Source organism: Notothenia rossii, assembly GCF_949606895.1.
Source record: "Notothenia rossii genome assembly, chromosome: 7".
Lineage (NCBI taxonomy): Eukaryota > Metazoa > Chordata > Actinopteri > Perciformes > Nototheniidae > Notothenia > Notothenia rossii.
In genome coordinates this window covers 13,585,925-13,599,610 of record NC_136905.1, presented here as the reverse complement: position 1 = coordinate 13,599,610, position 13,686 = coordinate 13,585,925, and the positions used below count along the sequence as shown (strand labels likewise).

Here is a 13,686-nt window from a genome sequence, read left to right as displayed (position 1 = left end):
AACTACCTCTATAATCATTGAATGGCTTTAACTTTAATCAAATAATTTTAGAAAATATTTGAGAGTCAGTGGTTCCCAAACAGTGCTAAAATCCTCTATATTGTAATTTTAAAAAATCTGTGTACAAGAAAAAGAACAAATATACTACACATAATTAAAAGATCCTTCAAAATGTTTCCTTTCAACCCAGTTCTCCCCTTAGATGTGGTAACAATAAAATACATTCGTAAAACGACATTGTATAAGCACCTGTCTTGTAAAATAAAGAAGAGAGAACAAAGGAAAGCAAGAGGAGAAACTGAATTCAGACATGAAGTTAAAAAAGAGACCAGACCTACCGGTGCTATTCTGCCACTTGTAGAGCAGCACAGTTATCTTTGCTTTCCGACGCTATAGCTAAATACTCCGGCCTGAAGGAAAGTCGGTGATGGAAATAGAAAAACAGGCTGTCAAGACCAGTGAAACAGAATCAGAACAATATATATTTAGTGAGGAAAAAGGTAGATATGTGTTATTTAAAAAGAGCTGATTGAAATTCTGCTTTCCAAACAGTGTCAGGAGGGAAAAGGAAAGGACTGCAGTGTCCAGCTGTGTATGTTGGAGTGTGTTTGGTGTTACTCACGCGCTCTCTCTAAGAGCTTCCTCTCCAGCCACTGAAATCTTCCTGTAGCAGTAAATCATCTCAATCACCAGCCATACCTGCAGCCCGATGAGGGAGACGTACATCATCACCTCAGACAAGATGGATGCCCATCCCCTGGTGACTAGATTCAGAGAAGAAGATAAGACATGTTGTATCTGAGTGCTTATGTGAAGGGGTTAGATTAAATGTGTACCATGCAAACGATGAGTGCTACCTATGCCATACATTTTCTCTTTGAGTCATGAGTCTTAACTTCCTGTACTGAATTATAGAGTGATTATATACTTTGTTACTTCCCGAACCCTGCTTAGTTAACGTCCACAATTTATGATTTAAGCTGCAAATAACAATCGATTCCTTCTCCATCGATCTGCTCTGTTTATCACTGGGCTCACAATCATACAATAAGAGCGGTGAGACTGAATCAAAACAGTCTCAATTATCCAGCTGTTTATGATACATGTCTTTGATTCAACTTTCTTATTTAGTTTTCCCCCTTCCCGCTCAAACAGACGCTTCAACATTCCTTACGTTCTGGCACCACTGTCAGGTCGATAGTCTTGTTGGGAAAGGTGGAATACTCGTAGGCAGGATACATCAGGGTCCGGCTGAATATGCACCTGTAGCGTCCCGTGTCATTTAATGTCACGTTTATGATGAAGATGGAGCCGTCCTGCAGGTCATTTGTATTTTTGCTGCCATTCCAAAAAAGACGTTCAAAGAAACGTTCATCAGTGATATTGGCCTCTTCATTCCCATATCTGTATACCTGGAAGAAATTACAACATATCATTTATTTTTAAAAGAAAGGGAAGCAAAATGGAGACTGTGGAAAGAGTGTTAAAAGACCATACAGGTATTTCTACATGTTAACAATTTGCCACTAACCATGTTAGCTTTGCATTGTTGCAAGTGTTAATGCTGATGCATGTGTTTCTTCCCCTCGTTCATGAAGAGACAGTTAATTACATTTGGCCTGCGCTGTGAAAATGTATTCAAATTCATAATATGTTTTTCAAATTCATATTCTTCAAACATGTATGAGATAAGGCCAGCTTATTACAGCTTTGTTACTGTGATCTCCTGCAAACCCCAAACCAATGTATATCTCTCAATTATTTTGGACACGCCTGATATGGTTCCAAATGAACATGTGAGGGACTGCGGATGGAAAGTAGCTCAAAGCTAAATCCGGCATATTTACACTTGGCATGTTTGGGCAGATTCCTTATACAGCGTATTTCTCGCTTATTCATTAAGGTTACACAGGTCAGAGAGGCTCCATTGTCTCTTCCGCAATTATTACAATTGGATCATGTTAAGTAAATTGGTCAAGGTAAGAGGAAGTACAAAGAAGCTTTAGATTATAATACAGTTAAGTCTTTGTTAGTTCATTACTCCTAAAGATCTCATAAAATAATGACCTTTCCACATCTGGACCATATTAACATATCAACTCATCTGTGTTGTTTCCATGTGTGTGCGTCATTTAGAAACATATATGTGTGAAACTTCTACTCGTTGGGGCATTTCCGCGATTGGCTGCTGTGGCAGAAGGTGATGTACTCCATTAATTATTGTTTGTTGTTGCGCAACTGAATAATAATTAACCTCAACCATATCTGTGTTTGTGTTTTATTGATCTCTCTCTCTGTGTTAGCATTTCAAGTTGGTGAGCCATTAATTGCACTAACAGGCACATTTCATGTTTTAAGTGTTCATTAATGTGCAATGTCCCTGCCAAATTCTCGAATGAGAACGAATGTATTTCCCAACTTTCACACTTCACATATAGTGACTTTCTAGCTGCTTTTGGATCCATCTTGTAGTCTTTGACTTGTAGTCCAATTATTTACAAGCGTGGATAAATGAAACCACAACAGAGAGCTGCTGTTTGCTCTTTGTTGCGTTCAAGTGTAAAATAAAACGGATTGTCCTGTGTTGATGAATGAATATTTAGACTGACTGTTAAGTTTGAAATACAGTACAGTCAGTCTTGAGAGAAAGGCAGCTGTCTTCACCAGTGCTGCTGTTTTCTGTATCGACCGAGCTGCAGTAATGGCCTCACCTCGGCACGTCCTGATGAATTAGCGGATACATATTCCTAATAGATGCTGAAGGCTAATGGGATCTCTCCTGCTACATGAACACAGAATACCATAATGGCCTCTTTGCTTCGCCTGGGGAGAGCTGCTTGGTCCAGAGAAAGTGCTGTCTTCCAGTCAACACATGGGGAAAGAAGCCTGCTCTGAAAGTGCAAGGCTCTGCTCTCTCACGATAAATTCAGCCTTTTCGCATTACAGCTTTTTCTGGACACATGAAAACTGTCTGCATTTAATGGGATTATTTAATGAATCTACAGTGTTAATTAGCCACGCCAACTGTTTTGCCCCTCTTCTTCTCACCTCTGCAAGATGGGAAAGATATTCCCCAAAATGTGAACTCTTTTTTTTTAATTGTCACCGAGGAGCTTCTTATTGAAAGCCTTCCCATCTTGTTGCTACTCACATGGGTGAACATGTGGTCAACTGATTCCTGGAAGTACCAGTCGACGAAGGCGCTGGCGGGAACCTCGCCCCTCTTCTTACAGGAGATGCAGCCCAGTTTGAAACCTTTTTTTTCCACGGCTTCTGTGTTTGAGTCCACCTCCACGCAGGCTCCACGACACAGACATGCTACAGTGTGAAAAGGATGAAGAACACGCAGTTAGAAACATCATTTATCACTGAATTGCTCTTTGTCTATTTGCAGGTGCACGGCTAAGAGGTAAGAGCCGTGGGGGGCCATCCTCTTATTTCTGAACCCCTGACCTGTGAGAGAGGTTGTAACACAGGCAGTGCCCTGGTGTTTTCCCATAAGCAAGCAAACTCTCCAAACAGTACTTAAAATATTGTCAGCTACTGTACCTCTTGATGGTTCATTATTTTGCGTGCTTGCTCCCAATGCCCAATGCATGCATGTTTTATTTTCGCTGTATCGGACGTAGCTTTTTTTCTTGCAATATTTATTTCCACCCAATATAGTTTGGAGACCCTTGTGAATTTGATTGATTTGTGTTTTAATTTTGAAGTAATTTACATTCAAGCAGTTTATAATCAGTTCAACTGAGGGGAAATAAAGAGGTTGCAGTACATAACTACTTTCTTGCATTCTGTCAATTACTGAATGAGCTAAATCCATATATAGAAGCGTGACTCTATATATGCCATCATCATCATCATCATCATCATGACACGTACTTCTCATCGGCCACGAGTTACACACCTGTAACTCCAAATGTTTCTTTCTCACACTGCACCTTGCAGTGTCCGCTGAGACCTCACCATGGCTCTCAACCAATGATCCTGAACTACTGTCAACTTTGACCTCTTGGGGGGTGCGTTTGTTTCGAATTGCAACATGGGGGGAAGGAGATGAAGGAGAAACAGGAAACACAACGCTGATCAGAGGAACTGAAACCATTAACTTTGGTTGAGATTCAGAGCGGCTGCACATCATCCATAGCCTGATATACACATATTTAATTAAAAAAAGGGTCTTTCTTTAAATCCCTAGGATACAAAGTACCAAGGTAACACCACGCAGCGAAACATGGAGGGAAGGAAGGAGGAAAATAGGGAGAATTTTAGCACAGGTTTGAGTAGTAATAGCCATTTCTGCAAAAGCATGGTGAGATGGGGAAGCAGGAGGGAAGAGGCCTGAGGGCCGATGATGCACTGCAGAGAAAGAGGGGGAGGGAAGAGGAAAAAGGGAAGGAAAAGGAGAGAAAGTTAAGAACATAATTGAAGACTTCACAAGCCAGAAAATAGGAACCCGAACTGAAATGGAACTATTGGTATCATATTTAAACAAGAGATGGACCCATGCATTTAAAAGCAAACACAGACCCAATCCCAGTTTGACCAGAGAACGACTTGAACCCGAAGCTGACCTGATTGATTTAAAATGGATTATAATTTGTGTTTCTGTTTCAGATTCACGTCATTCTAAAGCGGTTTTCACCAAAATGTTTACAGCGGCTTAAAACAGCAAGGGCGGTAATTCATCTTTTTTTCTTCATATGGTTTTGCCATGTTGTCATTTATCCTATTAAAGCTTGCAGAGCATTGGCCTTTGAACTTCCTCATTGTTGACTCTATTGTGTTAGTGCAGATATCCCTTGTGCAGTCTAAATGGTAGTTTATTGGTTATTGTGACAACAATTTTAACAGAAAACACCAACGATCTAAATCTGGACATACTGTATATTTGTTGATATATAATTTTTTTCTTTTACTAATCATTTAGTAAAAACTACTTTTTAGCTGCTCCAGAATCTTTCCACAGACCCCAAGGCAGAGGATCCCACTGTGTTTATACCACTGTGGAGAAACAATTGTAATGTTTTAGTAGCTTTGTTGGAAACCCCATATCTTTACAGTTACTTCCATGAGTGCAGTATATCCGAGATAGAAAAAATTGCCAAAACCATCAAAAATCTGACCAAAATGTTGAAAGTAAGTCTGGTAATTTGCCTAGAAAGTAGCTTTTACAACTACCTCGGGCACACCACCATATCTTAAATGATGAAAACTTAAATACCTGAATCTACAATAAAGGGGTTTAGTTAGGCCAGGGTCTCGTGTTTTCAGGTTTTCTGGGAGATGAATCTGGAGGATTTCTACATTATAACACAGACCTGAGGCAAAAAGCAGATTCTCCTAAAACTTTTTTGTAGAAAATCAGCATTTGTGTTTTATATTTGTCAGTCTAATCTCTGCTATAATAAGCTTTCTTGCTTGTTCCAAATGTGACTTGTGATTGTTTGTGTTAATTACAGTCTGCTGTAAACTGCACCAGCTGTCGTAGCTAATCCTCAGCCGCCAATAGAGGTCGATCAAAAGTCATTCATCACCTAATTCGCCTGAACAATCTCACAGGAGAGCATTAGGAAATCAATGTGTGCAAATGGACTCAACCACATCTGTTGTTAAACATTAATAGTCTGCGGTATTTTCACTCAAGTCTGAGAGATTCTATCAGACCAGCTTGTTTGGTGTAGAAAATACAGGCAGGAAAAGACAGAGAAACACCAAACAGACACAAGAGCAAGACATCCATGCAGAGGAACACAGAAGGGTTGGAGATGGGATCAATGCTCTGAGAAAATGACGTAAGACCTAGAACACAGACAGAGGAGAGACATTACAACAACAACAACAACAACAACAACAACAACATGTTTGACCAACAGCAAGGCGGACACAAATTAAGAGAGAAAGATTTCAGTTGCAGGACAGAAAGAAGGAACAGAGCAGGGGCGGTTCTAGGGGGGGGGGCAACAGGCGCCAGTGCCCCCGTAACCCTGACCAGGGACCCCCCCTGTGGCCCCCTCCAATAAAAAGGTTTTATTGGAACTAAATCAAATCAGAGACCTGGATGTACAGTGGAGATTAAACTGTTCATTACCTTATAAAAGCCAATTGTCACTTAAAGTTACAAAAAAAACTACTGAAACAAAGGACTGTAACTTACATTTACTAAAACAAATAGCAATTACTGTATTTGATGTGTATTTTACACAATTACTTTATTCTGTCTTTGTCTTTTTAACCTGCTTTTATTGTGCCCCTCTCATGAAATAACTGCCCCCCCCCCCCCCCCCAGTAAAATTGGTCTAGAACCGCCACTGGAACAGAGACAGATGAAAATGTCGCAAGAGCGTTAGAGCACACATACAGCGTGAGGCGGTAATCCTGAGGGAGGTGTGTGACGCAGCGAGAGGCGAGATTGTGCAATGTGAGCAGGAACGCGGCTGCCTGTCCGAAGCTGAGACAGCAAATTAAGGAGACAGCGAAAAGACACGGCGAGAGAGAGAGAGACAAAGATGCAAGCAGACACAAAGGGAACTGCACACCCACAGAGCCACCCTCAGCAACAATTCTCACCAATGGCAGCAGGACACATACACACAGAGCGTCAAAAATCCATTGCGTAATCTGTGGACTGTGGTTCAGGATTAAGCAACGGATATTCCAGAAATTGCAGATTAGGAGGTTTTATTTTTTTTGTACGCTGACAGGGGGGCTGGAAGCTTAATCCCTCGTATCAGTTGCTCTTTAGCCCCGAGGCCTGCAAAGCAAAAAATCTGACAAACAGCTTGAGCTGCACAAAAGACCATGCACCCCCTGAGGTTAGCTATCCTTGCATGTCACTGGGAGCTAAAGGGAATACAAAAGGGATCAGGGATATGTGCTGAACTAGCCAGAGGAGAGGGAGAAAGGACAATTGGATAAGCGACAGCAAAAGAGATGAGGGACAACATCTGCTCCATTGCTTGGTTGTCACAGAGATGAATATACACATACTGTAGGCATACACAACCTGGGGAAAATATGAGCACCAATGACATTTCCCACGACACCAAGCAAGCAACAGAGTTTCCACTGCAACTAGACGACTGTAGAAGCAAACTCTCTAAAGGCATCTCTTTAACTCAACGACAGAGCTGCCATATTTTCGTGGCAGGTAACGTTACGGCACACTGCTTTAGTTATAAAAAGCCCAAGGAATCCCTTCCTGCTTTTTCTGTCCTTGTATACATTTTTTAAACAGCTTCTACATTAGTTTAAGAGCAAAACAAACATTTAATTTAAACAAAAAATACAGAAAACGTTACAAAAATCATGAAATCTCATCTCTTTACCAAAGATAATTACACATAAGCACAACTTAAACTGTGACTGTTGTATTCTGATAAATAATTAGTCTTTTTTAGAGAAACATATTGCCACCTAAATGTACAATTCGATGTAATAGTGTGCAAGTGTGCTAAGAAAAGCTGTGAAGAAATGCAACACTAAAGAGTCAAGACCCGTACATTGACATACACAACAGGTTAAAGATTCATAAATAAGTAATTTAGGCGGTTTAGTGGCAGAACTGCACAACAGCCTAAGAGCTGCATTATGCAACATTATTGTCTTGTAAGTTGATATGGCCCTGTAGCACCATTTGTATTTCTGACCACGTAATGACTTTACGTCCAATTTACAGTCGCTTTGAGAGAGACTCTGTATTTACAGTTTAGATTAGATTAGATTAAAAGCATGTATTGTCATTATACATGTACGATGAAACATCAAAACATTCGTAACATACAACAACAAAGTATGCAGCATTCATACTAATAACGAAATAAAGTGCAGGAATTAATTCATGAGTAGAGTAAATATTGATGTGTGTATAATAAATTATATATATTGCACATGGGTTATTGCACAGGAGAGGAAGACTAAGCTAGTCTCTAAATGTGTCCGTCTATTCAGCGATTAGTGTACAGTGTTTTTTTTTTTTGCAAAATGGTTGATGGAGAGGTTAGGCTGCAAGTCAAAACTATGATCTGAAGGATGCTAAAATGCTCTGTAGAGTTGGTCTTAGTTCCTCACCTCATAGTTTTTTGATTCATTCACTGGTGAAGCTTTAAAACCATACACACACACACACACACACACACACACACACACACACACACACACACACACACACACACACACACACATACATTCTACAAATATAAATTGAGCCGTATGGATGGCCACCTCTTCATGAGAATCCCCTCCCACTCCCTTGCTTCCCACCCCCCTGGTACTAAAGACCTCTGTCACACAGGTTGATGACCAGGGGTGTGTGTGTGTGTGTGTGTGTGTGTGTGTGTGTGTGTGTGTGTGTGTGTGTGTGTGTGTGTGTGTGTGTGTGTGTGTGTGTGTGTGTGTGTGTGTGTGTGTGTGTGTGTGTGTGTGTGGTGGGTGGGTGGGTGGGTGTGTGATTTCAGGGGGGGGGGGGGGGGGGGGTGATTGAGCGCATCAATCAAGAACTCCTCGTATCCTGCTGTTTGGATCATCAGACCTCCTATAGGCCTATACTGTGTTGTGGTGGTTATTGCATCATCTTTAGAACAGGCCTGATGACAAGATATATTTCCAGGTGTTGAAAGCACAGTTTACTAGAAGAAGAGGTGACTTTAGTTTACACATTAAAGCTTAAAATATATGGTTGGATTCAGTTTTTAGGGAAGCGTTGGTTATTTATTTTCTACTAGAAAGCCATATTTCAATGTGTTTTTTTTTTTCTAGTTTACGCTAAAATAAAAAACAGCATCAGTTTTGGCTTTGCAGAAAATTCCTTAGAACCTTCTGCAGTCCATCACTTGAGTGAATTATTTAATGTTCTCCCCCTCCCACTTAAAATGATGACGAGCTGTTCTGTAATGTTATTTGAGGCAGGGGCTGGAGTGGAGCGGTGGAGTCTACATTACTCCAAATGGCGGAGAAGACTGTGTGGTTGTTTTAACATCCTGTGGACAGTGATCTCCTTTCCCCATAAGTATGTGTTCGAGCCATTTGCAGACTTAATGGCTCTTTTCTAAAGAGCTTCTCTGGTGCATGCATTACTTAAAGTTGCCATGTGATGTAATGTGCTTTATGAGGCTCTGGTATGGCTGCATCAAAGACAAAGTTCTCTGTTTCTGTCTGATGATTATTTTGGGGTTACATTTAGAAATAAATATGTTTTTTTTAGTGCTTTAATATGGTGGCCGACAGGTACCAATGCACTTCAATTTCCCAAAACAATGATGAATGTTTTTTTGAAATGCTGCCCATGTGTTGTCAAGTTGCTTAAAATGTTTTTTGCCACATTGTGTTTTTTTATTTGCTTAGTTTTGGAAATTGCAGTGTGTTTCTCTGCTGTTGTAACACGTTTGCCCCTGTCGGCCACCGTCCTTTAATCCTCATGAATGATCACTATATAAGGGTCAGCTACAGGTGAAATCTATTTGATTGTATTTCTTTATTTTCGATAGCCTCTGCAGCCTGAACCACACTGAATACAGATGGAGCTTACTCTGATAAAGTGTGGGGTGGAGCTTGTGTAATCATCCTAGTTCATGTTTTACTCTTCTTTCGATCCTTGTGGATTCACTGCCTTAGAAAAACTTCAATTGAAATTGTATTTTTGCCAATGCATGTCAAACTATAATCACAACACAGCCTCAATCTGTCCCTTTCCTCTTACTTTAGGAGATTCCATCCAATTTCCTGCCTAATATCCTCATCCTCACTGCGTCCGGCTCCAGATGTGCTCACTTACTTCAGCCCTTAACCAACCCACCGGCTCATCGACCAAACAGCTGTTTCTGTCAATCGAGGTTGTGTAACTATCTCACTTTTTGCCAAGCTTCACTTCTCTGCTCACATCGGATCTCAATTTGCAAGCTCATCTTCCTGCAGCTCTGCCTACAGCTTTCAGCTTGATACCCTGGTTAAACTTGCACTTCATAAAGTGGATGGAATAGCAACATTAGGAAGCCGTGATGGCTCGTGCATGTGTGGTTTGTAGTGTTGTGTGCCGGTGTCTGAGTGCGAAACAAACAGCAGCTGGCTGAGTCTCTCCTTTAATGCATTGCTTTCTTTTTGTGCTCAATTTTAATTCTCAGTGCTTAAAATGACATAATCTGTGATGACACATGCCAACTAAAAAGCTTTTTGTGAGTGCATTTTTTCATATATATTATGTATTTTGAGGAACATATTAAAACGTCAATAAATATAGGTTTTATTTTAATTGAGATGGGTTTCAAGTTATAAAAGCATTTAAAGGAAAACACTGTTTATGTTCCTATGGTTTGAACCCATTTAAATCACGTTTAAATCACCTACCAATGCATGCCAATCGCTTCGCATTTAATTATGTTTTAAAATAAACAAAGAAGCCATTAATAAAGTGATGTGGCTGTATGTCATGAATCCCCTCACATACTTGTAAATGTGTATTTCCTTGCAGAGTTGCTTCTCCTCCTGTGGGTGTCAGGAGACTAACCGTTCCTCAAAGATGATGGATTATTTTATCTCCATCTCAGTGTAAGGTTTCTTTGTGCCTTAAAATAATAAATGGTGGCTTGTGAAGGTGGGAAATTGAGTTGTGATATCTCAAATCATAAAGAGACCAGCAAGAGAAGGGGGAAGTTTAAGGGAACAAATTTAAAGGAAAATGTTCTCTTTCAAAACACTTTGTGACGCTATTGTCTTTACATTTTGGGGGAGTATCAGTATAAAGGTTGCACATGCAGTAGATACCTTACTCGTGTGAAACACAGCAGCTGCAGCTGTAGAAAAACGCTGAACTTTCCTATAGATGTATAAATAGCATAGAATGAAAAAAGGATGCCGTGACAGGAACATTTGCAAGAACAACAACTCAGTACTTTTACCCAACAAAAAGGTCCAATTCACTGATCTTAGTCTGACATGACTTACAATAAATCAGCTACTATTTTGTTAATCAAATAATTGTTTACTTTTTTAAAGAAAAGAGACTAAACATTGTCTGGTTCCAGCTTGTATCACTAACTGAATATCTTTGCACTGTTGGTCATCAGATACCTTTAGTTACCACCTTTTATGTTATCCCGGAAACCAATTGTAAAGCAGACTTTTTGAGGAATAAATTGTGATAGTATTCGATTATGGAAATAGTTCTTAGCTGCAGCAGTCACACCAACACACACACACATGATAGAAACACCACACCCCAATCCTATGCACCGGAAGACATAAATAACAAACATTGTCCTACACCTTTCAATACACAACAGACCACCATTGGCCTCAACTCATTACCCGAAAAAACCAAAAACCTAACCTCACTGCTTGGCCTTTCAGCAACCCAACCCAACTTCAACACACTCAGTCACACGTCTGCATCTGAACACACACACACTCGGGAAAACTTCCACAAAAGAGCAGACAGCGTTAGAGAGCAACATCAGACAACAGGAAAAACACCCCAACAACAGCAACAAACTGCACAGTCAGTGAACCGGGGGTTGTCGGGGTGTCGGGGTGATGGACAAATGGACGGTGGCTCGTGTGCATGCCGAGGTGTTACAATTGCTCACTCACCTTCAAGCGCCAGGAGGGCCAGGGTTAGCAGCAGATGGGACATCCTGACAGGAGAAAGAAGACTGGTGGAGGCTCTCAACGGCGTCAAAACACACCACACACACACACACACACACACACACACACACACACACACACACACACACACACACACACACACACACACACACACACACACACACACACACACACACACACACACACACACACTTCAGAATAGGAGATACAATACAGATCTAAACAGCAACTACTCCAGCTTGGTGGTGAAAACCTAGGATGTCCTGACTATGATTGCAGTTGATAGGAAGAGGCTGTTGGGACTCTGGGTGTTATGCGCTCTCAGTGTCTTCTTCTTCTCCTCCTTTTTTATTTTTTCCAGCTCATACAAGCGTTGAAAGGAGGGTTGGGTGGGTCATCTTGCTGATCATGGTCTTCTCAAGCACCTGCAAATCCAAACGGATGCAGTGTGGAAGATGTGCCTCGTCTCTTCGCCTGCTCAGGATCTAAAGCACTTTTTATTTTTCTGCAGACTTTGTTCAGCCTTTCAGCGTGATAGTGTATAGAGTTACCAGAGACAGGAACCACTTTGAGTTTCAGGTTTCGGCCCCCTTGTTAGCACCAAAAGGGCTTTTGTTCAACTATGTGTACTCTGTGGCACACCCTTTGGCCTCTTTAGCTCCACAATGACAAACCAAATGATGCCAGTGCGTTGACGCACAGGTTGCTTGATGGTCCTATCAGCCGTTGACCATTAGAAGCTACTGGAAGACTGATATCTTAGGGACGACGCTGAGAAATTGAAAATTGAAGCACACTGGTGAGAGTCATGCAATGGAGAGTTAAAGAGTGATTGTGCAGATCAAATGTAAAGGATAAATGTTGCATTAAAGAGACATTTAGCACTTTCCCCTTGTGTGCTGTAGATTCGACATGGGCAGAAAGCAGTCTCCGAGTTTAAAGATCCACAGTCTGAGTGAAATGGCAAATGGAAGCAGTTTGAAGAATCCTCTCACTTGTTTGCTCCTCTTTGGCTTTGGAAGAAATCAGAGATGTTAGCTTTTATTGAATGTAGCTGGTATTGCCTCCTATCAGTGCTATTGCTAAGTCCAACGTAAAGCTTCACAACTAGGCTACATTTCTCCTCAGGTTTAGCTCCAGACAACACCTTATTCATGTGAAATCATCTGTGGTTTGTGCAAATCAGCTAAACCTTGTGTTTGCATAGCTGCTGTCTGCACACGGTGCTCACAGACTATAATTCAACAGGACAGGTGGCTCTGCTGCTATGATGGGTCAGCAGCACTCCTGTTTGAAGGCGCTTTGAAAGGCATGTATAACAGCTAAAGGGGTCTTTGTTTACATCATTACCCTGGCTATTATAGTGGCTAAAAATGCGTTTTTCTGTGCAATAAAGCGTTAGGTCTATGAATGAATACAGAGTTACTGCTCTTTAGGGTGATCGTGCAAAAAGCTACAATCAATAGTGTTGAATTAGTGAATATGCTAAAAAATGCATAAACTCCTGTCTGTTCTCTTTTTCGTGATCCCATAAACGCATCAAAGAAAAACGCAGCGTATGTCACCTCTTTAACAAAATCCGCTGTTTTAAAACGAATAGTCTCCTCGCTAATATTATTTATTGTCCCCTCCTGTCCTGTCAGAGACGGGTCAGAGGGGCGGCTCGCATCCCGCGTCCGGCAGTCAGATGCTGGGAGTCTCTCCGCTGGCACACCGAGGACCACCGGAGAGATTTAAAGACCGGAGCTGGACTCAGAAAAAAATAAAGTAACAAATCCCCTACTTCTTTTTGTTGTTGCTTTCAAAAAGAGACGTGCGGCGGTCAAATGTATTTTGAAGACCCGTATATTCTTCCTGGAGAAGCTGTAGGAGACATCAAAATGCGTAAAAGCCGATGAAAATCACACAGAAAAACCAAAACTACATCGGTAATCTCCAGATGTGATGTGTCAGTGGGAGGATCGCGCGCTAATCAGTCTTTGGGATGGGTGAAGGCTGGGGGAGGGAGGTGCATGCAGGAGGAGGAGGAGGAGGAGGAGGAGGAGGAGGAGGAGGAGGAGGAGGAGGAGGAGGAGGAGGAGGAGC

The 13,686-nt window shown here is 41.3% G+C and overlaps 1 protein-coding gene across 1 annotated transcript; it reads right to left on the bottom strand.

Moving 5' to 3' along the window:
* Nucleotides 1-315: 315 nt before the first annotated feature.
* scn1ba (sodium channel, voltage-gated, type I, beta a) lies at nucleotides 316-13,601 on the bottom strand. The gene is made up of 6 exons (XM_079692353.1): nucleotides 13,167-13,601; nucleotides 11,584-12,614; nucleotides 3,152-3,318; nucleotides 1,175-1,412; nucleotides 623-764; nucleotides 316-410 (listed from the first exon to the last, which is right to left on the bottom strand). The coding sequence occupies exons 2-6, from the start codon at nucleotides 11,624-11,626 to the stop codon at nucleotides 344-346; spliced, it is 657 nt and encodes a 218-aa protein (XP_079548479.1). The 5' UTR covers nucleotides 11,627-12,614; nucleotides 13,167-13,601; the 3' UTR covers nucleotides 316-343.
* Between the last annotated feature and the right edge of the window lie 85 nt (nucleotides 13,602-13,686).

Excerpts from the sequence above, each read along its gene's own strand:
- scn1ba (XM_079692353.1), bottom strand. The coding sequence starts at position 11,626 with ATGTCCCATCTGCTGCTAACCCTGGCCCTCCTGGCGCTTGAAG. Across the intron at positions 1,413-3,151 it reads TTGACCACATGTTCACCCAT|GTATACAGATATGGGAATGA; the intron begins GTGAGTAGCAAC and ends AATTTCTTCCAG. Across the intron at positions 765-1,174 it reads CCTGACAGTGGTGCCAGAAC|TCACCAGGGGATGGGCATCC; the intron begins GTAAGGAATGTT and ends CTCTGAATCTAG.